The 26,097-nt window shown below is 35.5% G+C and overlaps 1 protein-coding gene across 3 annotated transcripts; it reads left to right on the forward strand.

Annotated features, from left to right (window-relative positions):
* On the forward strand, nt 1–24,930 carry LOC110447427 (zinc finger protein 761-like). Of its 3 annotated transcripts, none has more exons than XM_021493115.1 (4): nt 1–644; nt 18,910–18,963; nt 20,384–22,149; nt 23,269–24,930. In XM_021493115.1, exons 1-4 carry the CDS (start codon nt 436–438, stop codon nt 24,135–24,137), a joined length of 2,898 nt encoding a protein of 965 aa, XP_021348790.1. In that variant the 5' UTR covers nt 1–435; the 3' UTR covers nt 24,138–24,930. The 3 variants fall into 3 exon arrangements, with proteins under 3 accessions (XP_021348790.1, XP_021348789.1, XP_021348788.1); XM_021493114.1 differs by lacking the exon at nt 1–644 and adding an exon at nt 12,406–12,623; XM_021493113.1 differs by lacking the exon at nt 1–644 and adding an exon at nt 17,560–17,832.
* The last annotated feature ends 1,167 nt before the right edge of the window (nt 24,931–26,097 follow it).

The following is a 26,097-nucleotide window of genomic DNA, read 5'->3' on the forward strand; positions in this document are numbered from 1 at the left end:
GAAAAGGGTTACGCCTGAACATACTAAACAGAGACATCGTAAATGGATGCATGCACACCCCAGAATTACTCTAGGCCAAGAGTATGATCGGTGGGACAGATTCAAGCAGGAACACGGCTGTGATAACAACGCAGATGTTGTGAGGAAACTCCTTGACATTTGGTATGTTTAGCTTTAAAGGGACGATAGTGGTAAAAATCACTGCTAAAAAAATATCATAAAGAGTGTCATTTTCAGAAAATACGTCAACAAAACTTACACTTGAACGTAGTTCCACAAACTAAAAGTATCTGCGAACACTGCTAAAAAAACAACTGTCGTCTAACAATTCTGCATCCCGTTGTTATTGCATAAAATTATCTTTCGTACACACGGTACGGCTCTGTCTAACTCTGCGCATCCGTGACCCCGTGTGACCTGAACGAGAGACAAAACATGGCGGATGCCTGGCCTAGTTTACTAAAGCGACCAGGGCCGAAGTCATTCTTAACAGAGAGCGAAAAGAAACGCAGAAAGAAGATTGCAGATGTTAAGATTGGACATACAAGAATCTACCTCAGAAACGAAGCGGAAAGATGGAGAAAGATGAAAGAAGGAGCTGAACTGAAAACAGATTCAGATTTCGCCAATCTGTTGCTGGACAGGTACATAAACGTTACACGCCTAATGTAAGAAAATTGTGTGCTTGTGACGAATATATCTGAACTATGTCCGCTAGTCAATCTCTAACACACTTATATTTATAAGACAATATCGCTTACAATATAATTGAATAACGGCACAACTATATTCGTTGTAATATTAGTTGCATGTTTGTCGCTTTTAAAATTCGCAGTCCTTACACGCCAATGCAGGTTGAGGCCCCATTGGGGGTAAATTCATTGATTAATTGCATACAAATAAAGAATGAAATTGTTGATTTTGTTCATTTAACCAGTCACTGACGACAATAAATAGTTCACCTTTACCTTGATGAAAAGCATGCATTATATATTAATGATAACAGCTTTATGTAAATTAGCATTATTTCCTAAGGTCAAATAAAAAAGTGATGTGCACTGTTAAAGTCGGAACTCTACATAAGCATAGAAAAAATATTTCCCAAAATAAGAAAAAATGCCTACTTGTATACCCTATTTTTTCTGAGTAAGTTAGTGGAAACAAGTTTTTTGTGTGGCCTTATTTGCAAATGTTTAATAATATCAGGTTTGTATTTTTTTGGACCCTTTTAAGGAGTCATGGCGCGGCACTTTGTTTAAAATCTGTGTCCTGACATCTCCTCCTTAACTATTAGGACGATTTCATTAAAAGTCCTTCATCTGGGCAAACATGATTTGGTTTCAAGTTTGTTTTTGCATGGGAAGGGAGAACAGGAAGTATGTCAGTGACCTATATACTTAAATAAGTGTATACAGCTCAGTGAATAAACAAATCATTATTGGTGGGAGACTCTGGATTCCTTTTTTTTCCCCTTACAGTTCTGGTTTATATAGGAGAGGGGGAAGATGGGTATAAGTTAGCCTTTGGCTTACAGTTATAGTTATTATATGTCATTGTCATACATCTTTTACTTTCATTTCTTGCAGTAAATTATCAACTTGTTATTTTTTTCTTTGTTTTACTTATGGAAGTAATGGATGTCAAAAGAGATCAAATTTAACAAATCAATACAAAGAATCTTTATCACTAGCAATTGTAAGAAACTGTCATGTTTGCAAGTTTTTTGATTTTGTTTTAAATTGAACAAATTGGATACAGTATTTATTGATCCTTTCTTGAAGAATTGGATCTTTTTGTGTATTCACTCTCAAAACACAACTTCTTTCCTTCTGTGCATTTTTTCAATTTATTAATTTTAGAATGTCAATTTAATAATTTCAAGAAGATACTTTGAGAGAGAAATTGAAGTTGTCATTTTTAAGATAAAGATTTTGCAAATCCCATTGCTTGAACCAACAACAAGTTTGTGGAAGATTTGTGATTGTTTGCCTTGTACAATGTACAAACCAGATAGAGACTTTATATGGTATCATTTTATATATGTATATTACACACAATTACGACGGCTCTTTCATGTAGCCGGACGTATACATTCTGCTTATAATAAAATGTAAAGTGTATTGCCTATAAAAGGAGAAATAAAACAGTTTTTCTCAAATTTTTTTTTTATTGTTCATCACTCGCTGGTAACAATGTAAACTGTACTACAAAGTAAATGCCCTGGTGTGTCATAAAAATGAGAACGGGTCAGAATGGGCCCTGCCATGTGCATGACTCGATCCCCCCCATCCCCATTCCTGATCTATTTAGATTACCAATGACCATGACCTTAAACTTTCTATTGCACATTTCAATGACAAAGACTGTAGCCCAAGTTTTTCATTAACACTGACCTTGACCTTGGAAACGAGACTTTCTTCTTTGCTTGTTTTCCCACCATTTGTCTTGGTGTCTCCTTCACACAACAAGACAAACTTATTTTTTTATATGTTGCGTTGTCATCATGGCCATATTGTCACTTCTGTTTGTTTCACAGAATTCTTGATGCCTTGAAACTGGCATATTGTCCAAACTCGTCAGAAATCTGTCCCTTATTTCCCAGACTGCACGGCTCGGGATCACTCGTCTGTCATCTGCCCCAAGACGACCAACTTGCCATAATATATAACGCCTATATGCAGCATGTTCTATTAGCTTTGTTCTAGTCTTGTTCATCAGGGAGTGCACACATAGCCTGTAGAGATGAACAGGAGCCAACACAGCTTCATCCAATATCAAGATGCCAAAGTTCTGGAAATTAAACCTTCGTTTAAATTTATACTACATACACAGATATAGCTTTAATTTATACTACTACATACACATATATAGCTTTAATATATACTACATACACAGATATAGCTTTAATATATATACTACATACACAGATATAGCTTTAATTTATACTACATACACAGGTATAGCTTTGATAAATACTACATACACAGGTATAGCTTTAATTTATACTACATACACAGATATAGCTTTAATATATACTACATACACAAATATAGCTTTGATATATACTACATACACAGATATAGCTTTAATTTATACTACATACACAGATATAGCTTTGATATATACTACATACACAGATATAGCTTTGATATATACTACATACACAGATATAGCTTTGATATATACTACATACACAGATATAGCTTTGATATATACTACATACACAGATATAGCTTTGATATATACTACATACACAGATATAGCTTTGATATATACTACATACACAGATATAGCTTTGATATATACTACATACACAGATATAGCTTTGATATATACTACATACACAGATATAGCTTTGATATATACTACATACACAGATATAGCTTTGATATATACTACATACACAGATATAGCTTTGATATATACTACATACACAGATATAGCTTTGATATATACTACATACACAGATATAGCTTTGATATATACTACATACACAGATATAGCTTTGATATATACTACATACACAGATATAGCTTTGATATATACTACATACACAGATATAGCTTTGATATATACTACATACACAGATATAGCTTTGATATATACTACATACACAGATATAGCTTTGATATATACTACATACACAGATATAGCTTTGATATATACTACATACACAGATATAGCTTTGATATATACTACATACACAGATATAGCTTTGATATATACTACATACACAGATATAGCTTTGATATATACTACATACACAGATATAGCTTTGATATATACTACATACACAGATATAGCTTTGATATATACTACATACACAGATATAGCTTTGATATATACTACATACACAGATATAGCTTTGATATATACTACATACACAGATATAGCTTTGATATATACTACATACACAGATATAGCTTTGATATATACTACATACACAGATATAGCTTTGATATATACTACATACACAGATATAGCTTTGATATATACTACATACACAGATATAGCTTTGATATATACTACATACACAGATATAGCTTTGATATATACTACATACACAGATATAGCTTTGATATATACTACATACACAGATATAGCTTTGATATATACTACATACACAGATATAGCTTTGATATATACTACATACACAGATATAGCTTTGATATATACTACATACACAGATATAGCTTTGATATATACTACATACACAGATATAGCTTTGATATATACTACATACACAGATATAGCTTTGATATATACTACATACACAGATATAGCTTTGATATATACTACATACACAGATATAGCTTTGATATATACTACATACACAGATATAGCTTTGATATATACTACATACACAGATATAGCTTTGATATATACTACATACACAGATATAGCTTTGATATATACTACATACACAGATATAGCTTTGATATATACTACATACACAGGTATAGCTTTGATATATACTACATACACAGATATAGCTTTGATATATACTACATACACAGATATAGCTTTGATATATACTACATACACAGATATAGCTTTGATATATACTACATACACAGATATAGCTTTGATATATACTACATACACAGATATAGCTTTGATATATACTACATACACAGATATAGCTTTGATATATACTACATACACAGATATAGCTTTGATATATACTACATACACAGATATAGCTTTGATATATACTACATACACAGATATAGCTTTGATATATACTACATACACAGATATAGCTTTGATATATACTACATACACAGATATAGCTTTGATATATACTACATACACAGATATAGCTTTGATATATACTACATACACAGATATAGCTTTGATATATACTACATACACAGATATAGCTTTGATATATACTACATACACAGATATAGCTTTGATATATACTACATACACAGATATAGCTTTGATATATACTACATACACAGATATAGCTTTGATATATACTACATACACAGATATAGCTTTGATATATACTACATACACAGATATAGCTTTGATATATACTACATACACAGATATAGCTTTGATATATACTACATACACAGATATAGCTTTGATATATACTACATACACAGATATAGCTTTGATATATACTACATACACAGATATAGCTTTGATATATACTACATACACAGATATAGCTTTGATATATACTACATACACAGATATAGCTTTGATATATACTACATACACAGATATAGCTTTGATATATACTACATACACAGATATAGCTTTGATATATACTACATACACAGATATAGCTTTGATATATACTACATACACAGATATAGCTTTGATATATACTACATACACAGATATAGCTTTGATATATACTACATACACAGATATAGCTTTGATATATACTACATACACAGATATAGCTTTGATATATACTACATACACAGATATAGCTTTGATATATACTACATACACAGATATAGCTTTGATATATACTACATACACAGATATAGCTTTGATATATACTACATACACAGATATAGCTTTGATATATACTACATACACAGATATAGCTTTGATATATACTACATACACAGATATAGCTTTGATATATACTACATACACAGATATAGCTTTGATATATACTACATACACAGATATAGCTTTGATATATACTACATACACAGATATAGCTTTGATATATACTACATACACAGATATAGCTTTGATATATACTACATACACAGATATAGCTTTGATATATACTACATACACAGATATAGCTTTGATATATACTACATACACAGATATAGCTTTGATATATACTACATACACAGATATAGCTTTGATATATACTACATACACAGATATAGCTTTGATATATACTACATACACAGATATAGCTTTGATATATACTACATACACAGATATAGCTTTGATATATACTACATACACAGATATAGCTTTGATATATACTACATACACAGATATAGCTTTGATATATACTACATACACAGATATAGCTTTGATTTATACTACATACACAGATATAGCTTTGATATATACTACATACACAGATATAGCTTTAATTTATACTACATACACAGATATAGCTTTGATAAATACTACATACACAGGTATAGCTTTGATATATACTACATACACAGGTATAGCTTTAATATATACTATATTATACAATTATGGACTTTTGTGCTGGTGAATATGATGTGATATGAACCTGAAAGAGTGATATTGACTTAGGGAAGCCGAGGTCAATATCACTCTTTCAGGTTCATAGCACATCATATTTACCAGCACAAAAGCCCATAACTGTTTTATTATATGCTTCAACAATAAAATAAACAAAACAAAACCAAAGAATCTGATTTTTGTACGCGAGTCTCCGTGTAAAATTTAGCCAGGTTTGAATACAACAGTTCAGCATTGTAGCTTTCAAAGGCATCGCCTAGATTCTTTTTCTTAAGGTAAGCATGGAGAAAATTCACTGCGTGTTCAATAGCTTTTTTTTACGTTAAAGGGGCATCACGCTGAAGTAACTTTTTTTGTGTCTTTTTTTTAAAATACTACATAAACATATCAAGTGAGACTCCTTATGGAAAATAACGATCGGATTTGGCTGAAATAGATTCATAAAAATGATTAAATCTAAGATAATCATCGGTATTTCTACCTGTCTGACCAACGTTTTGTTCAGGGATTTCCCTCTACTAGCGCATGTGCATAGCACACCATTTATTTGTAAACAAAATGACTGGTCGTGTGAAGTAAGCGAAAGAAAAGTGTTGTACCGTGTCAGCTACGAAGCGAAAAGTTGCCAAATGGTCAAAAGATAGTGCAAGGGGTACGTTACGGAATCATTACAGTACATTTCACTTAATATCACTTCTGTTAATGTGACTTTTCGGTTATTATCATGTTTTTTTGATGCACCGTTTTTCCTGCTATATAATCTATGCAATTCAATTCTTTTATTATCACCTGATTTTATGTCGATTTCTCTTAATATCACTTTATTTTGGCCACTGTCCCCAAAAAAATACAGGTAAATGGTGGTAATGATTCATGATAAATGCCCTGGGGACCTTCTGTCACACCCTGGACGCATTATGTAAACAATGCCTCGGCCTAACAGGGTATTTTTTACACCTGGCTGACTATTAAACAATAGTTTGACTTACATACTTGTTAACATGATATTCACCTGTGGTTAGGGGAGCTAGGACAGTCTAACATCCGTAAACTGNGTTTACAATTGAATTTGATGCAGATCCAGCCAAACACCTGTATGCCTACATCATAATTACAATCGTACTGATCATCATTTTGCTACTAACTATATGAAATGTAACTGCATACTGAAATGAAATACAAATAATATATTGATTTCTATACTTATTTACTTATATCTATATTTCAACTAGAGTAAAGAACAAGGTTAGTTACAAAATATCAATCTTCTTCGTAGAGCCACATCACTTAGGCATTTGACTAAGTTCACTTCCGGTTTTGAGGGCTGAAAAACTTCATAAAATATGTATTCTGTTTATGTCATGTTTCTGTTAATATCATGTTTTTCTCTGACAAATGGGAAGTGATATTAAGAGAAATCTACTGTATTGCCAGTGGGAAGTATTCAAAGCAGAAAATAACTGCCGTAGCAGTTATTACGGTGCATGTATTCTTCCGGATAGCGGCCGGTTAAGCTGAAATAAAATCGACAGAAATGCTAGCGCTGTTTATGTTATGAATAAATATCTACAACTATTAACCTCGCTTGTATCATTGTGTGAGTTTGAACACAGATGAACTTAGTTTAATATGTTAATGGGCATGAATCGGAGAGAGTTTACTTCGTGTTTTTTTTTATAACTATACAGTGGTTTATGCGAAAGAAAGGGATAAGTGACTGGTTAGTTTGATTTTGCCATGAGGCCTTCCAAGGGATAACTGTTGTGATGGGCATGGCGTATTCTGTTCTCTGATCCTCTGTCGGTGCTCGGGGTCAAATGAGATACGTGTGCTATTAGATTTACATAATTTATAATATAACCGGGATCAGTAAAATGGAATGATTTAATTATATTGCTGAATTAAACGATTTTTGTTTTGTTTTGACATGCAAGATTTAAATTAGTACTAATATAATACCCGGCCTCCTCTGGCGTATAAAAAAAATCGCTCTTCGCGGATCGTCAGAAAGCTATGTTATCGCAGCTGATTTAAAAATGTCAAAATGACGGACGAGGATGAATAACTGAGGAAGACAAACCTACTTTTAGTAAATAGGATCGCATAACAATTTTTTTGAATCGTAATTTTTCAACAGTTCATGTTTTCATATGATGTTGACTTAAAATGTATGATCATGTTACAACCTTTTCTCTATAAAGAATAATTTTTCGACTTTAGATAGAATTGGAATACATATTGGAAACGGGGAAAAAATATTTGATTACGTTGTAAAACTGATTAAAGAAAAGTTGTCTCAACATAAAAAGGTCCATTTACAAGTATGATTTAATCTCTGTAAAGTATTGAAAAAATACAATTATCAAGTATCTCAACACGTTCCTTATTGACACATATTCTACATGTACACGTAGTGGTTTTTCCATACAGTTTATTGTGTGTGATGGTTATATGACTTACTCAATGTTAGCGTATGGAGACAGTGAAAGTGGGAAAGAGAGTATACATAGATGTATATGCATGGTCTAGAAAAAAAATTGGCCAAAGACATTGAGTTGTATAATGTAATAAATAAATTCACAAACATTTCCTTTTTTTATTCGCGTGTAGTTTGTCATTGCATATATGCACTTTATGTAAACATTTAAAAAGGGATATTCGTCTCGTGAATATTTCTTTTTACAGAAAAGTTTGTCCCATTGTTGAGGGAAGGTGTTTAGCCCCGTACCACCTGTACCGGTCACATTCCGGTACTAAATTCAATATATATTTAAATATATCTACTTTATGTTTATGCCTATTATCATTGTTGACATTTAAATTAATTGTAAATGTATGACGGGAGAAGGCTGTGATAAATTGTAAAAACTTATGCCCCATCCCTTGTTTAATTTTATTGGCAACAAATTTATGTTTAAAGCTAAATAAATTTAAATTCTGAATATTGGCAAGTGTGCAATTATCTTCTGATGATGAATAATTACTGTTCAATAAGTTTGAATACGGAGTTAGAAATCATATAACTTGGTTTCATAGTGCGGTAAGAAGTTGTAGTTGCCTGACGGCCCCTCTCTGGGGCCCCTTCGAAACCGTTTCATCTCGCTTGCACAACTTGTGTTTACCGCCTAGTCAGGTGACGTTATCGGCGCTATTTTTAGCAGGGCTTTCCCGAACAATTCAAGTGGTCAAACTGGACATTTGGAACAGACTATGAATATGGGGATAGCGAGGTAACATAAGTGGAAGTGCATACAATACATACATTCATTAAAAAAAACGCCTTTTCACGTGATGTCCCTTTAACAGCATCTTTATCCTCGAATAGTTTGGTAATTTTCCTATCGGAGGAGAAACGTTCGCCAGAAGCCATCTTCTAATGTCGTCTGACAGATCGCGTTCCAGTCTAACTGCTACGACAGGTTCCGGGGAATTTCCATACAGGCTATATTTAGAAATTGATATTCACCGGATAACCAGTCTACATGAGTTTTTGAGGACTGGTCACGTGTATATGATCCGACCAATGTGATTGCGAGAAATGTTCATGCATATAATAAACACAGATATAGCTTTAATATATTAGACATTACAAACAATCGCACAATATAGACTTTTTATATAGCTACATAGCAATGGTGAATTTGTATTTTAGGATAGATCAGTTACATAAAGATAAAAGCAGATTTTGTTACTTCATATTGTTACCGGGAGAATAAATTACGTACACAAATTGTATACATTCTACTCTAAGACGCACTTACCGGAAGCACAATTCTCAGGTCTCTTACAGCAACATAGCTTCTCTTGTTGGGTGGGCATTGGTCTACAGTTTCCACAAGTACACCACCAGTCAGGGATGTTCATTCCTGGTCTTGGGTGGTAAGCCGCCACCATTTTCTCCATTGTCCTTGACCAAGTCAAACCCCAACGATGGGTACTTTTGGGAAACATGATGTAGTACAGACTTTGTCTCTTGGTAAAGTGACAATGGCATCAATCTTCGTCTCGATAGAAAGAGTGTATTTAAGAGCATTTTCAAGTCAGTGAGTCAGCTAGATGTTGAACCAAGGACTTGCATAAACCAGTGCTTTATTGATTGCTCTCAAAAAATTGAATTTAATAAGAAAATTTATGGTTCACCATATGACAAGTCTTAATCAAATTAAGATATGATGGCTATATATATACCCTAGAAACATGAGGAACCTGATCTAACATATATTTAGCATTATTAGCTCACCTGGTCCAAAGGACCAAGGTGAGCTTATGCCATACCGTTGCGTCCGTTGTCCGTATGGACGTCAACAATTTCTTAAAACGACTTCTTCTTATTAACCACTGATTGGAATTCAACTAAATTTGACTTGAAGCATCCCTAGGTGATGGGGATTCAAAATTGTACAAATGGTGAGGCTGACCCCCCGGGCTAAGGGGTGTGGCCAAAAAAAGTGTATTACTTGGAAATGGTTGAGATCCCACCATATAACCATGGTATACAATTGCTGAGTATAAAGAGAAGAATGCATATTTGCTTCCAGGATGGCCCTAGGGTCTGGCCCCACCCTTGAAAACATATTCCCCGGGCCATAACCTTAAAACTTTTGAGATTCCCACCCAAAAACTATATATACAAATGCTGTGCATAAAGAGACAAATGCAGTGATGATATCATAATAGACCCTGGGGTCGGACCAAACCCCTAGGGACCTAGTTTCTTAGTCACAGCTTGGAAACAGTTGAGAGGCCCACCCTATAACTGTATATACAATTACTGAGTATAAAGAGATGATTGCACATATGCTTCCATGATGGCCTTGGGGACTGCCCCACCCTTTAAGACTTAACCCCTGGGTCATAACTTTGAAATGGTTAAGATCACCACCCCAAAACCATATATACAATTGTTGGGCATAAAGAGACAAATGCAGTCATGATATTAGAATTGATCCTGGGGTCTGGCCACAACCCTAGGGACCTAGTTTCTGAGTCAAAGCTTGGAAACTGTTGAGATCCCCACCCCATAACCATACATAAAATTGCTGGGTATGAAAAATGTAATACAGATATGCTTCAAGGATTGGCCTTGAGGTACGGCATATTCCCTTGATCTCATTTGGAGAATATTTTGCCTTGATTGCTTAGGTATCCAGGTGAGCGACACAGGCCCTCTGGGCCTCTTATACTACACTTTTGATAATAAAATACACGTATTTTACAATGTGCAGGTCAATTCAGATTATTCCGAATAGCAATATAGAGACAGTTGTTGTTGAATACCTTTAACATTCCCCCTGGCTTGTATGCTATCTCCTGCACTCTGTGCTCTACTTGAATGTGCTGGATCCACTCTTCCTCTTCTTGAACTGCCACGAGCGTGTCCTCGTCCCCTACCATGGCCTCGACCCCTTCTATGGGTCAGCCTCTTCCCCGACCTCTGTCAGGACTGCCTGAACTTAATTGTGCTGCTTGGCTGAGAAGCTGGTAATGGCGTCTACAAAAATGTGATATTACATTTGGGATTGTTCAATGGACAAATGAGATTTGTTTTACAATTATTATCTTTTTGTTATATATAAATGCAATATAATAAAAAGTGTTGTTTTGGCATTCAGGATATAGTAAAAATGCAACAATTATATCAATCTCGAAAGTGATATTTTATGTCAAAATAACAGCAGGTGTTTCTATTTATATATATGCCTTGTGCTCGCATTTCATCTTTTCGCTGCAGTGTAACTAGAAATTAGACTTATAAACAGGTATATTTCGTATAGCCTGCCTTGTGCTCGCATTTCCTCTTTTCGCTGCAGTGTAACTAGAAATTAGACTTAAACAGGTATATTTCGTATAGCCTGCCCTGTGATATAGTACTAGATGAAGAATATGTCCTGTAGTTTTATTAAAATATCGGTACCCCTTACTGGGCCCCCGATAATGTTATCGTTAGCTTAGGCTTTGCATTAATCTTACCTTTCGCCCTAAAAACGATAAGGCCAATTAAAAAACGTTTCACAATAAAAACTGGTTGATTACAGTCATTCATTGCTTACATACATTCAAAAGAAAGGTGATACATCTAGTAAAATCGTACACACGTGTCTCTGTTTACACTTACCTCGGAATCCATTTGAAGTGGATCCGGTTTGACGTACCGCGCACATGCGCAATTTTCAATCTGAAAGAGAAAGTAGCAAATTAAAGATGGCGTCCCCTTTAAATTTGTCGAAGCGGCCGAAGCTTGGTCGTCCGGCGACAATGACGGCAGAAGTGAGATTAAAAAAACGAATTGAAAGAGATAAGAACAGAGGAAAGTCGCGGATATATATTGGAAACGAAATAGATCGATGGAATGCTGTCAAACTTGAATACGCCCTTACTTCTTATGCTGAAGTAGCTACGCTGCTACTGGACAGGTAACGTTACGTTTTACAGTTATATCTACAACGGCTCGCTGACTGAGGGCCTTTGATTTGCAAATAAAACTATCTATTGTATGGCAGGCCGATATTAGACGTTTTAATCTGCAAATAATGTACTCAGATTGGTTTTCAGTGTGCGTACCCAGTACTTGATATGCAATTTTAAGGCTCAACAGGCCACAGAAAGTGTTTTATCAGTAGGTACTAGCTGTAGAGTCATCTGTAATTTTTGTACATTTTGTAAGGGGACAGCACCAAAAGTATTTTAAAAGGAAAAATGTCAAACCCCCGTTTACCCTGCGTGCAATGTATGCATTTTCCCTTAGAGTGCCGCCCCCCACAACACACAGTTAATACTGCCCTTATTACAGATACCTGTAGCTATAGATGTTTTCATTTATTATTGGTGAAAGCTAGGATATTAATTTGGGTTTTTCTGTCTGTCTCTCATGCTTTATTTCCGTGCAATAACAACAAATGTTAACTGATTTTTATTCAAACTTGGTCACAGGGTTTATATGCAATAAGGGCTCCGCCAAGTACAATGACCACTTTCAGCGGACTTTATTTGGTGAAGTTATGGCACCTTGAATAATGAAAACGTCATTATGTGCTGGGTTTTGTTTCTGTGCAATAACAACAACAAATGTTAACCGATTTTCTTCAAACTTGGTTATATAGGGATATTAGGGGACTGCACATTCAACCACATTGGTTTCGTTGCCATAGAAACCACACGGAGGCTTCTGATTGGTCGAAATTTAGATATTGTTTGATTTTGACGAAAATGTGTATACATAGGAATATTAGGGGATTGTGAATTCAACTGCACAGGTTTCATTGCCATATAGCAACCACACAAAGGGGTCTGATTGGTGGAAATTTAGATATTGGTCGAGTTTGATGAAAATTGGTCTCAGGGGTATAAGGGTACTGCGAATTCAACTGCATAGGTTTCGTTACCATAGCAACCAAATGGAGGCACTTCTGATTAGTCGAAATTTAGATATTTATTTATTTTTATGAATATGGTATATAGGGGTATTAGGTGACTGTGAATAAAACCGCATAAGTTTCGTTACCAGAGCAACCACACGGAGGCTTCTGATTGGTTGAAATTTAGATATTTTTCTATTTTGATGAAAATTTGTATATAGGGATAGAAGGGGACTGCAAATTCAACCGAATATGTTTTGTTGCTATAGCAACCATTTAGCAACCACACGAAGGCTTCTGATTGGTTGCAATTTAGAAATTGCTTAATTTCACTCAAATTTAGTATATATGTAGGTTTACTACGGCAATGTGCTCCTTTTCTGATGCATCTTTGCGAATATGGGGGCAGTTTGGGGGACATCAGTAATGGTCCCCCATTACAATTAGTACTTGTTGTTGTAGATATTGTTAAGATGTTTCAACCAAATTCCTTATGCACATCCAACTCATGCTAAGTTTGCGAACCGATGTGATTTGTGCATATTTACAGATAATCAATGAGGTATAGGGCTTTATTTCTTTTTCTTCAAGTTTCAAGCTATACATTATGTCTCAACAGCACGATACTCACATGTTTAAACCTAACCTCAATAATGTTAACCTTCAATATGTCCTGCAAGTGGGGGATATAAATTCCACGAATTTGCTTGTTTTTCCAGAAAGATCGTTGATTTGCATGAATTGCCATCTTAAAAAGACAGGAATTTATTGGGGTATGGCCCAATACCTACACAAGATCAAACAGTTTACAGAAACACTGCAATTATAAATTGGATGAAGTATTTTAACCTTAGATATTATATATATTTCAGAATTTCCTTCATTTTGTGCTTAAATTATTATTTTTTCAATCCGTCAGCACCAATAGAGAGGCTGTCACAGAAGAGTTCTGGGTTCCACCTCCTTAACAATGTTCTGCTTTCACATAGGAGGGATTTCATTCAACATTCATGTTTTATTCATCATAACATAAATGTTATTAGACACATATATAATGTCTTTGGATAAAAACAATTATACCAAATTACATACAATATCCTTAATGCCCAATTCAAGACTGCAAGTTATAAAAAAGTAGCATACAACTGTGAATGATACAGAGTGCTACAATTCAAATTGATGTGTTTGATCTTTAGGAATTATTGAACCAAATTAATGTATACAGGTTTTTTGGAAGGTGTTTATAGGGTCTGGTACGTTCAGGGAAACATTCCCAATTGAAAAATGACTGCATTTTCCCAATTTCAGTCTTTATTTTCCCAAATGGATTAAAAAGCATGGTTATACAAGTTTCCGTTTGTAACTATTTGTGCAATGTTCAAAATATTACCATCCATGAAGGAGCATTCAAAATACATAATCAAAGCCACTGGAAACTGATGTGTTTATTTATTACTATATATACATTTTACTGTAAGAAACAGCAAGAGAAAAACTTTTCGTTTATCACAAGTTGTAGGTTTTATTTTTCCAAGCTTATTATATTTTCCCAGGCCTGTACATGTGGGAACACCGATGATATTTTGATTATTTTCCTACGCTTTGTAGATAAGACATCATTTCAAATGATATTTATCAATTGTTTTTCCCTGCAATTGGCACTAATGATTTTTTTTTATTATTTTAATACTAACAAATATTGCTGAAATACAAAATATGTGGGATTGTTGCGTCAGAATTTAAAAAGAAAAAGGCCAAGCAAAAATATGTTATTAAACTGCTGGAAAATTCATCGTCGAGGACAGTCACGAGCTCCCCTGTTTGAAATGCAGGAAGACTGCAGCACCATGTAAGAAGCGCAATACACATGTTAGACATGGTATTCGAAAATTATGTATAATTTGCCATTCGAAGGTGCAGGAAGAACAAAACCAAGACGTGTGTTTTGTAAGAAAACAGATTACAGCATAACACAGACAGTAGTAATGAAAATTAAATCCTTTCAAAACTTGTTGGTACCCCCCCCCCCCCCCCCCCCCCTGTAATGATTGTACAAGCTTGTGTAACTTACAGCATACGATCTGTTTTAGATTTATATAAATAACGTGAAATTAGGCATTTTGTTGTGTCTTTACTGTGATCATGAGATGCACATTTAATAGCCATATCCTTAAATTCGGCTGTTTCCAGTAATCTTTTCTTAGACACAGGATTCCGATAGAGCTACCTGTATAAAAAGACCTGGGTACGTGTCGTGGCATTACACAGAGGCAGGCGCGCACTTAAGCTGATCACAGCTTTGGGGAAATAAGCATAGCCAACCGCCATAGCTCTTTGAAACACTTTTATTTTTAAGTTTGCTTTCTCACGACAACGCAACATTTAACATCTACATGACTATTCCGTCTTTGCGTATTGCAGAGTTATCTTCTCTTGGGAGCAGGTATTGATTGTTACGTCATTGGTTTGTGCGAGAAAATTGCGTCGTTTTCTCAAAAATTGATGACGTTACTCTCACAAACAAGTGACATAACAATCGATACCTGCTCCCAAGAGAAGATAACTCTGCAATACGCAAAGACGAAATAAGGAGTTGTGAATACTGTACTGGTGTGTAGGACTTCATGATGGTATATCTTCTAAAATCAATTTTCAGTATGTAGTAGTTCAAAGTTCTGATTTTTTTTATTGAAAATTACTGCAAAAAAATGTCTGAAAATTCTGAAGTACTTCAGGCAAAAATGACTGGATTATGAACATGTTTGATAATTGACTGGTAATAAGAACATGGTCAATCATGGTCAAGTCATCATGCTTGGTCATCTATATACATGTATATTTATCCTGCATTTTGCAAGGCCCAGTGTTCATTTAATGCCCATTAAGCCCCAGATATAATATATTACAAAACATTTTAACATTACATTAAAATTCGCTAACATTTAGATGATATAACGTTACTACTTGTATGACATCCTCAATACTCTGGGGTAAAATGCTCACTTTCGCTCTCTGCACCCCTTGAAGCGGCCGGTCATAGTAAATTCAAAGGCTCCGAGTGTACACTGACATCGTGGATGAGACAAGAAGATAGTTTGATCCTTTGATGTAAATTAAAAGAATCGGTAGTGTAACAGTAAAATTGACCAACGCTTTGAAGACATACGTCACTCGAGGTCCTCTGTAATCTACAAAGGACAGGCCTAGGTATCAGCATAGTCACTGACCAATTAAATAGGTAGCTGCATCCGTGACTACAATTTGGCAATGACATATTCCAGGGGTGCAGAGAATGAGTAAAACCCCATGGAGTCTAGAGGGTGCTTATATGATGAAGCGTTCATTCGGCCACAGGTTCTTTACAATTTAAACATCACTCCAGGCCCACCATTATACAGCAGATACAAAGTGTAGCAGACTTTTTTAATCACCTTTTTGTCTGTGGTCTGTCTTTCTGTAAACATTTCATATTATGACATTTATCTCAGAAAGAACTGGACAGATTTTTTCTCTAATTTCGTCGCAAATTCCAGTTTTGTCCTAGTAGTTAATATGCAACAACGCTTTTATGTAAAGAAAAATATAGCCATAGACGGCCTTGGTGTATATATTTCTGAGTCAATATATTTTTTTCCACAAATTTCTCAGAATGGGATTTTGAAGCATTATGAAAACAGAATGTTTACACAAGGCCTATATATCTATTTCTGCTTTTAATAAATCACACCAGGAAGTACATGTCGTTTCAGATGGAATTATCGAAAATTCGCGGGAACTTTAACTCCAGCCAGTTCTGAGATTGAGGCCCTCGAAAAGGAGTCGGTTAAAATTGGTACTTTGCTATGACTTACGTATTCTTCGGTTCTCATTTAAGACAAAAACAAATAAATGTTCAAAGAAAGTTATAAGTTACTGCTTGTGGATAAATAAAGATTGAAATGATTATCCGAGTTCTTCTCCAGTGCGTTGTTGAATTTTCCGGATCGACTAGGCCTATACGGTTTTAAAATTAGAAAATACTATGAATAAACATGGCGGCGGGGAAGAACGGGACTCAAAATCCAAATATAAAACGCCGGCGAGGGCGACCAAGAACCCGCCCAGTTGAGCCAAATAGATCCTTAACGCAAGTGGTTTCTAGTACAAAGAAAAAGTGTCAACGTGAAGTAGTGCTTGGAAGCGATGTTGATCGCGAAAGGTTGAATTCGGTCAAAGCAACACTAAAGTTGGAAAGCAACGCCGATGTTATTCATTTCCTTCTGGACCGGTAATGGCAATTTTGGTTGTACATTTCGCAGTCATGGGGTCGTCATCAACATTTTACGTTTAATCAATAAACATAATATATAACCCTGGTAGATGAAAAATATCATATAAATATCTGTTGCATCAAACATGTCTAATCTGTGATAGAAATGGAAGGTATGTAGGCCTACGTACGGATACTTAGTAATAATAATAATATTACAATATTAATACACGGCCTCCTCTTAATACCCGGCCACGCAATATATACAAGAATCTCTCGTCGTCAGAAGCTACGTTATCGCAGCTAAGGGATACTAAGCATGCTCCTAGATCCAATATTATATACTGTGTAATATGTGTTTTGAGATGCAACTTTCCCAATTTAAAATTCACATGATACAGTGGATAAATCTAGTGTGAAGGTTTATTAATAGGAATTAAAGACATCTCGTCGGGGTGGTAAGATTTGAAATAAAATTGGATGAACTTTTACATCCTTCCTGAAAGAGATCTATATGTATATGTTGACTATAGTTCCCTGTCATCGAAAATGCAGTCAAGAACTGCCACACCAATATTCCATTGTGACTGTAATATAAGCTGTCAGATTATCAGTGTTTATCATGATCAGAAGTACACATTTCACTTGACATGCATATATATATATATATATCTCAAACCCCGTTTACAGAAGGGTAGTCCGAGTTTCCTCTGGCCTTGACACCAGACTTAGATATTTTGACAGATAGATGTCTGGTGTACATCTATCTGTCATCATGTCTGGTGTCGGCGCCAGAGGAAAACTTGGGCTAACAAGATACAAGAAGCTTTATTTAGTGTCGTATATATGGCATAAGATAAGCTAAGAGAAGGGGTGAAAAACTATCATCTTGACCATAAATTCTGTACTATTTACTTGAAGTTATACCGATTGATCTTACTCTAAACTTGTGAACACTTGCTTTGTCATAATGAATCCTAATTGTATGAAGGATGATCACTTTCATGGTAATCTGTTTTTATAAGACAAGAACAAAAACCTTTCATGTATTACATGGTCATATAATTTACTTCATGAATGTATTTTTTTTTTCAGTTATGAAAAACGGTCCCAAGCCCAAGGTCCATTTTCTATCGGCAAGAATAGAAGGTAAGTTCATATCTTAGAATAAGAAAGTATGTCTTTTTTTTTGCATCTTCAACTTATGGCAAAAATAATCATAATATGAAAATTTTTGCAATAAGTTGAAGATGCAAAAAAAAAGTTATTTTGAAAAAGACATGTTTACTATATTTTTCTTTATTTGTGGGCCAGATTATGAAACAAAGCTTGTGATCAGATTAGTTAACAAGCAGTGGTAAGGAGGGCAAAATTGAAGGCTCAATTAATGTGCCCCACCTTGTTGATGAGACAAGAATACTAGTTTGATCCTTTGATGAATATCGCGGTCATGTAACAGTAAAAATTGACAGGCTTTGAAGTTGGGCATCTCTCCTTTGTAATCTTCAAAGGACAGGTATCAGCCTAGCGATTGGTCAGGTGTTTTTTTTACCTGAGACCAATCAAACAGCTATCTTCGTGCCTTCAATTTTGCCATGCCTTCAATTTTGCCATGACATATTCCAGGGGTGCAGAGAGCGAAAGTGAGCGTTACCCCTGAATATTGAGGATGCAAAATACCATGCAAATAAGAATTTCAGAAGAATTTCTGTGTTGACATGCCTATATAATTATAAGTCAATAGATATTTTAATGTATTGAATATAGATATAAGATATACACAAACAAATCTTCTTTTAGGGCATACATTTTCACATGATGCAAATAATTTCTGAATGTTTGAGATTTTTCCAAATTTGACAGTGCTCAAAGGGAAGTAATTTGGTAGCTTAATATGATATACTGGTATGCCATTGAACTTATTTTTTTGATAATCAAAGTCATTGAGTTTATTGTTAATATGCTCATGTATCTCCTTTAAGACCATCTGCATATTTATTAAACTGGATAACTTTTTTTTATCTTAACAAAGGGGAGATAACATATTAAAGGTAGGCAACATATTTTGCAAACATTTTTCAAAAGTAACCAAAAGAGTACCATGACACCATCGTGCTGGGTATAACAGCTTCAATCCAAGTTTACCTTGACTAGTTTTGAATCATGAGGTGTGTCATCAGCAGAACAAATTTAAACACAAAGCACAGAACTTCCCTGATTTCTTTGCACGGACGTTGGATTTCGCACTCCCCATATTTTTTAAAAGTGTTATGTTTAAAACTATTGATGTAGACACTAAAACAAGACGAATTAAATAAAGCAGAAAAAAAAATGGCTTTAAGAACCTCTGCACATAACTTTCCTTGAATTTTTTGGACTTACTTGATACAGTGTTTATGTATATATTGCTTTTTCAGTGAAGATTTGTGCTAGCCAGCAGTCAATAATTCAGTACTCAAAAATGCTGAAGAATATTTTCAAGGAAATATGAGACGATCTGCTAGACAGTGTGCAAAAGAATGTCTTACATTATGCATGTTTTTGAATATGAAACTATTCTCTTTAACAGGAAGAATATACCAGCAGAACTGGATGACTACACATTCTACTGCAAGTCCTGTGGATCTGATGACATAGAAATAGTAGTGAAGGATGATGTACCCCCGCCACAGACGTCGGCATCATCAACCAATGCTGTCAGAGTAAAAAAGGAATTTGACGATAATACTGAACGTATCGGCGAACCATTGAGTGACAACAAGGCAGCTGAAAATACAGTTCATACGACACCTCGGCCTATAAGTCTAGTGTGTAATGCATCTATTACCAGGGGTAGAGGTATGATAAACTGTGAAAATGATGTTACTATTCCGTACAAAAAGCGGAGAAAGAGAACGTTTCAAAGGACAGTTGATGAAACTGATGAAACAGCTGTTGCAGCAAAACCACCAACAGAGACTGATAAATCGGAAAAGAAACGGAAACCAAAGCTATCAGCTGCTAGTGCTTCAATGGAGAACAGTGATGAAAAGATCGATAAGAGCAAAAGTGTCGATGAAAAATTAGAGGAAAACAAAGAGAGCGATGAGGAAGATAGTGGTCGCCGACGCAGTACGAGGCTAAAAGGAAAAGATCGCATTTCATTCATGAAGATGATTGAATTGGACATAAGTGATGAAGATTTAGACAATAGTGAAGATGATCTTGATGATGAGGATGACGAAGATATCGATGACATTGATGAAGATGACGAACTTGAATTAGAAAGTGAAAATGGTGAGACTGCAAAGAAGAAACAAAGACTAATTGTGTGTAAAGAGGAAATTGATCCAGATTTTGACCCTGAAACAGATGAGGAGGTTGTTAAAGAAGAATTGAATGAAGAACCCAGTGTAGAGGAAAGTGTTGACGACAATGTTAAACCAAAAGGGAAGAGGGGTCGCAAAAAGAAAGGGCTCGGAGATGAGAAAAATAAAGAAAGCTTCTGGAAAGTCAAAGGGATGTCTAAACTCACTTTACTGGAGAAAGAGGCTAAAAAGAAAGAAATTGAGAGAAAGAAGGAACGGAAGAGCCAACTGAAGGAGCTGCGAACCATTCACAGAAGTGCTGTCCAAAAATGCCAGGATGTGAACGTAAAGTTAGAGGACCATGAGGACAAGTACGAACTGACAATGTTCACCTCAAAAAGTCAAAAGGATAGAAATCTAGATTTTGAACACAAATCCTACTACAGGTATACGTGTAAGCTGTGCGATGGCCAGTTCAACGCGACAGACAAAGCCTCGATGGAGAACCACATCAAGCTTCATCTACAAGGTCAGTTGACCTGCGTCGATTGTGGTGTGACCTTCAGCAAGCCTCTTGTGTTGTTTCACCATAGAATTGAAAACCACATAGAGAAATTCTACACCTGTGAGTTCTGTGCCGAACAATTCTACACACAAAGGAGTCTTAAAGTACACCTGGCCAAAAAGCATGACCAGAAACCGTTCAAGTGTCCGAAATGTCTGGAGTACTTCAGCTGCCGTGCTGACAAGAAGAAACATGTGACCGTAGCACATCCAGAACTTGCTGCTCAGTGTGAAAAGTGTGGCGAGTTTTTCTTTGGTCAGGAGAGACTACAGTGTCACGTGAGGGGTATGAAGTGTAAAGCTAGGTCGGACACCGAGGGCAACAAGATCCCGTGTGAGGTGTGTGGAAAGACAGTTCTTCGATCAGGGATGAAGAAACACATGGACACAATACATCTGAAAATCCACAGCCACAAGTGTGAAGTCTGTTCCTTCACCACTAACTCGACTCAGTCCATCAAACACCACAGGATGAGGCACACGGGTAAGGTTTGATGTACATTCGTAGAATTATCTCCCCTTTCACTGTTCAGGATACTTCTATCGCCCCCTAGGGAATGACAGATAGCAAGTGAAAACAACACTATGACGCTACAGGTAACATCAGATAGCATCACAATCAGCCCTTGATGTGAAGTCATGAATTAACCCTTTCACCCCTATGTAACTGAGTAGACTCTACCATGCACTGATATGGACGAGTCCATTATGGTCTACAGTGGTGAAAGGGTTAAAAAGCTGACTGCAGATTTACAAATGCTGAAAACTATTGTTTTCAAACAAAGAACAGGAGTGATGGGATGGGATGAGAAAAATTATTTCCTACCTTGATTATTTAACAAAGAAATCCCCAACCCTTTAGATGAATATTTCGTTGTCTAACTCTTGGCAAAGCCTTGGCCATGGGTCAGACAATGAAAAACATCACCTCTGGGATTGGGGATTCCAATGTCACACCCTCAAGGCAAGTGATGCTTCCATAAATATATAGTCACCACAAAAACAGTCCTCCTCTTAATGGTGATCACAGGTAAACAATCACTGTTTGTACCCAACACCACAGGATGAAAAGCAAAAGGTAAGGTTTTATGCACAGGACTGAGGTGCTGTACACACTACTAGTTATGATGTGTATATACTGTAATGGTTTAAACACATCATATTAATAGTAAATTAGTGTGTGCCTGCTGGAACACACTTCCTTCAGTGATGTACAGTTGTCATCATAACGGGCCACAAATCACAGGAATGATAATTTAATTCTATATTATGTCACCATACACAATAGGTATTAGTTTATTTCAATTATTATTTAAAAGTGCATGGATTATATAATGATCAGGTTTGAATAACTCTAGATCTTCTCAAAGGTGAATAGTCCTTGAATGAATTTGAAAAGTAAACATGTGCAAATTTATCTTGACCTGGTATTCATATCTTAATAAAATGGTTTAACATTATGTACTGTAAAAACTGAGGATTTTATAGCATGCTAACAACTTGTCATTTGAATCCTAATGCAGAGGACAAATTTAACTAACTGAAAGAGTCTTAATTCTTCAAAATGATTTAAGTTAACGATTGTACACATTTCCTTTTCTAGGTATCCACCCAATCAAATGTCAGCTCTGCGACTTTTCCTGTGTCCAGGACTACCAGCTGAAGAGTCACATGCGGACGCATACAGGGGAGAAGCCATACAAGTGTGACCAGTGTAATTACGCCTCGGCCTGGAACGTCCAGCTCAAGGAGCATCGGAAGGCGCACGATAGTGATACACAGAGTACTTGTGACATATGCAACATTACATTTAAACATGACCGCGGCATCACCCTTCACATGAAGAAGTTCCACTCTAACCAAGGGCCGGTAGAAAGGCAGGAAAAGTCCGGTGCTTACTCAGAGATTCCCAACAGTCAAATAGTGCATCCTATTCAGAAAGTTGATCACAGACTCGGTCAGAAGATTATTGTGATTCGATCGCCACAAGTTGATGGTGTCGTCGCAGGTCCAAACTCGGTCTCTAACAAAGAGCACGATAATGGATATAAACAGTTAGGCCCCAAACGGAAACATTCTACTCAGTATGTGGCTATGAAACAGACCGAGTACAAAACTGATTTGGCCGGGGTGTCCGAACAACCCAGATACCACTCGCCTGTACAAACAGACTACCATTCCCCTGAACAGGTCGAGTTTAAATCCGCTGAAAAAGCGGAATACCATTCGCCTGAGCATGTGGAGTACCACTTGCCCAAACAGACTCAGTTAGATTCTAAAGAGATGGGGTATGGTATAAGTCATACAGAATATGTGTCTACGAGTGATCAGCCGTACTCGGAAGTCCACGTTGATTACTCCCCTGCACGTAGCGAGTACGGTTCCACACAGACCGAGTACATTGTACATATATCTTGTCAGCCCGACTACATGCCGGCCGAGCAGGTGGTCAGTACTACAAACGATGCATGAAGTCTTTAATACACATAATATATTATTCAGCCCAATTAGATACATATTTGGCCTAATTAGTATTCATAGGACTCGAAATACTTTTATAGGGTTTGAAGGATATGTTGCAGATGATGTTTTTGTTCATTTTTAAAATTGTCTCCCTTACATTTTCTATCTAGATCTTGGCTAATATTGTTTTGTTGTACGTGTAATGGGATTTGGTTTTATTACTGAACTTAAAAGAAGGGGGAGGGGCCCTTCTGCGACCTTGGTTACATAAGTAGGTTGAATACATTACTTCATGTTTGTTAATGTCAAGTGTATCCAACAGTTGCATACCACTTCGTAGGTTGGATATCACTAAATGGTTGAAAACATTTTGAGTGCTTCAGACAATATTAATGAGCTTTTCTATTTTTGATTGAGGTGATGTACAAGATTCAAACTTGTAAAAGCTTTAAGATACAATATGTATTATCTTCTTTGCTGATCGGTATCTGTATTTTTGTTCAGTAGATATGCCAAGAATTCAAGTACAACTGTGATCTATATTTAAATTAGAATTGAATGTGAAAAATACATGTATATACAATTTTGAATAGCATACATGTAGCTGATCTATACAATTTTAATACAGAACACATGTATTACAGTTTTAATTCAAAATACATGTACATTTATACATTTTTAATACGAAAGACATGTTTATATTATGAACAAAAAAGTAGATTTGATGCTAGTACATGTACAATTTTACCATGAATAAGATTGAATATGTCTTTTATGAGAATAAAGAGAATGTTTCAACATAGTAATTTACTTCAATGATAAGAATATGCAGTGAAACCTGGTTTTATTGTATAGACATCTGAAGATTGACAAAAAAAAATACTGAAATTAATAGGATCAGCTGGGATTTTAAAAATTTATTTTAGGAGAGTCAGGCTCATTTACAAATTACCTATCACAAAAATCGCCTAGCATATTTTGAGGTCTTTTAACTCAGAGGGTATATATATGTAGTTTTTTTCATCTGGATGGAGTGCGTTCAAGTGAGATAAAATTGTTCGGATTTCAGGTAAAAAGTCGGGTTGGTTGGGGTACATGAAACATAAAGTGTACACATAAGTTTGTTTTGGCTTAATATCTGACATGAATTTGTGGTCCTAAAAGTCTTGTTTCTGGATCAACAAATAATCTTGGTCCTTTACAAATGGATGAAGTCTGGTTTCACTGTATAGAACAGTTTTTAGTTCACCTGCACTCTGTAACATGTATGTCTGTGCCTATGCCATGATGCAGTATCCATCTGTCTGGTAACACGTTTCCTTTAAACGCCTTCTTTTGAAGAACCAAGAAACCAAAGTTATGATGCTTGGCATGCAACATGACTGGATGAAGCCAAGGGTTATCAAGTTTGTTCACTAAAATGACCCACGTTCAAATTTACTTGGGTCAGGTATATTAAACCTTGGCCTAAGGCCATGAAATTTGTGCATACATTACGGTTGGATGAACAAAAAGCTTTACCTTTTGTCAAGGTCATGGGGGTCAAACTGTGTTAAAATCCATCAATAGCTTTTGAATGAAAAGGGGACCAAGGGCTTGTGCCTTTGTGCAAAACAACTTGTCTGTTTGTTAGTTAAATGTAAAAATGGGCAAAACATTTCAAACTTGAATAAGGTTAGTGCAGGCCTTGAAAATGTATTTGCCAAGGGTCAAAAGAGTGCAGCTTCTCAAATCCTAAGTTCGAACTTGGCTGAGATTTACCGTCAAATTCTAGAGGAAATGGTTACATCACCGACATTGAGTTTGCTTTGTACGCCATACTTGGCATAATATGTCCACGATGCAGGTTAACCAAAGAACATACGACAGGTGCGACACAAAATGGTCGAGTGTTATGTATCTCTTTCTATAAACTTAAGAATTACACCTCACTTCATTAAGTGATTATAAAGACATTTGTTTTTTGTAA

Source organism: Mizuhopecten yessoensis, unplaced genomic scaffold (assembly GCF_002113885.1).
Source record: "Mizuhopecten yessoensis strain PY_sf001 unplaced genomic scaffold, ASM211388v2 scaffold3355, whole genome shotgun sequence".
In the NCBI taxonomy this organism is placed as follows: domain Eukaryota; kingdom Metazoa; phylum Mollusca; class Bivalvia; order Pectinida; family Pectinidae; genus Mizuhopecten; species Mizuhopecten yessoensis.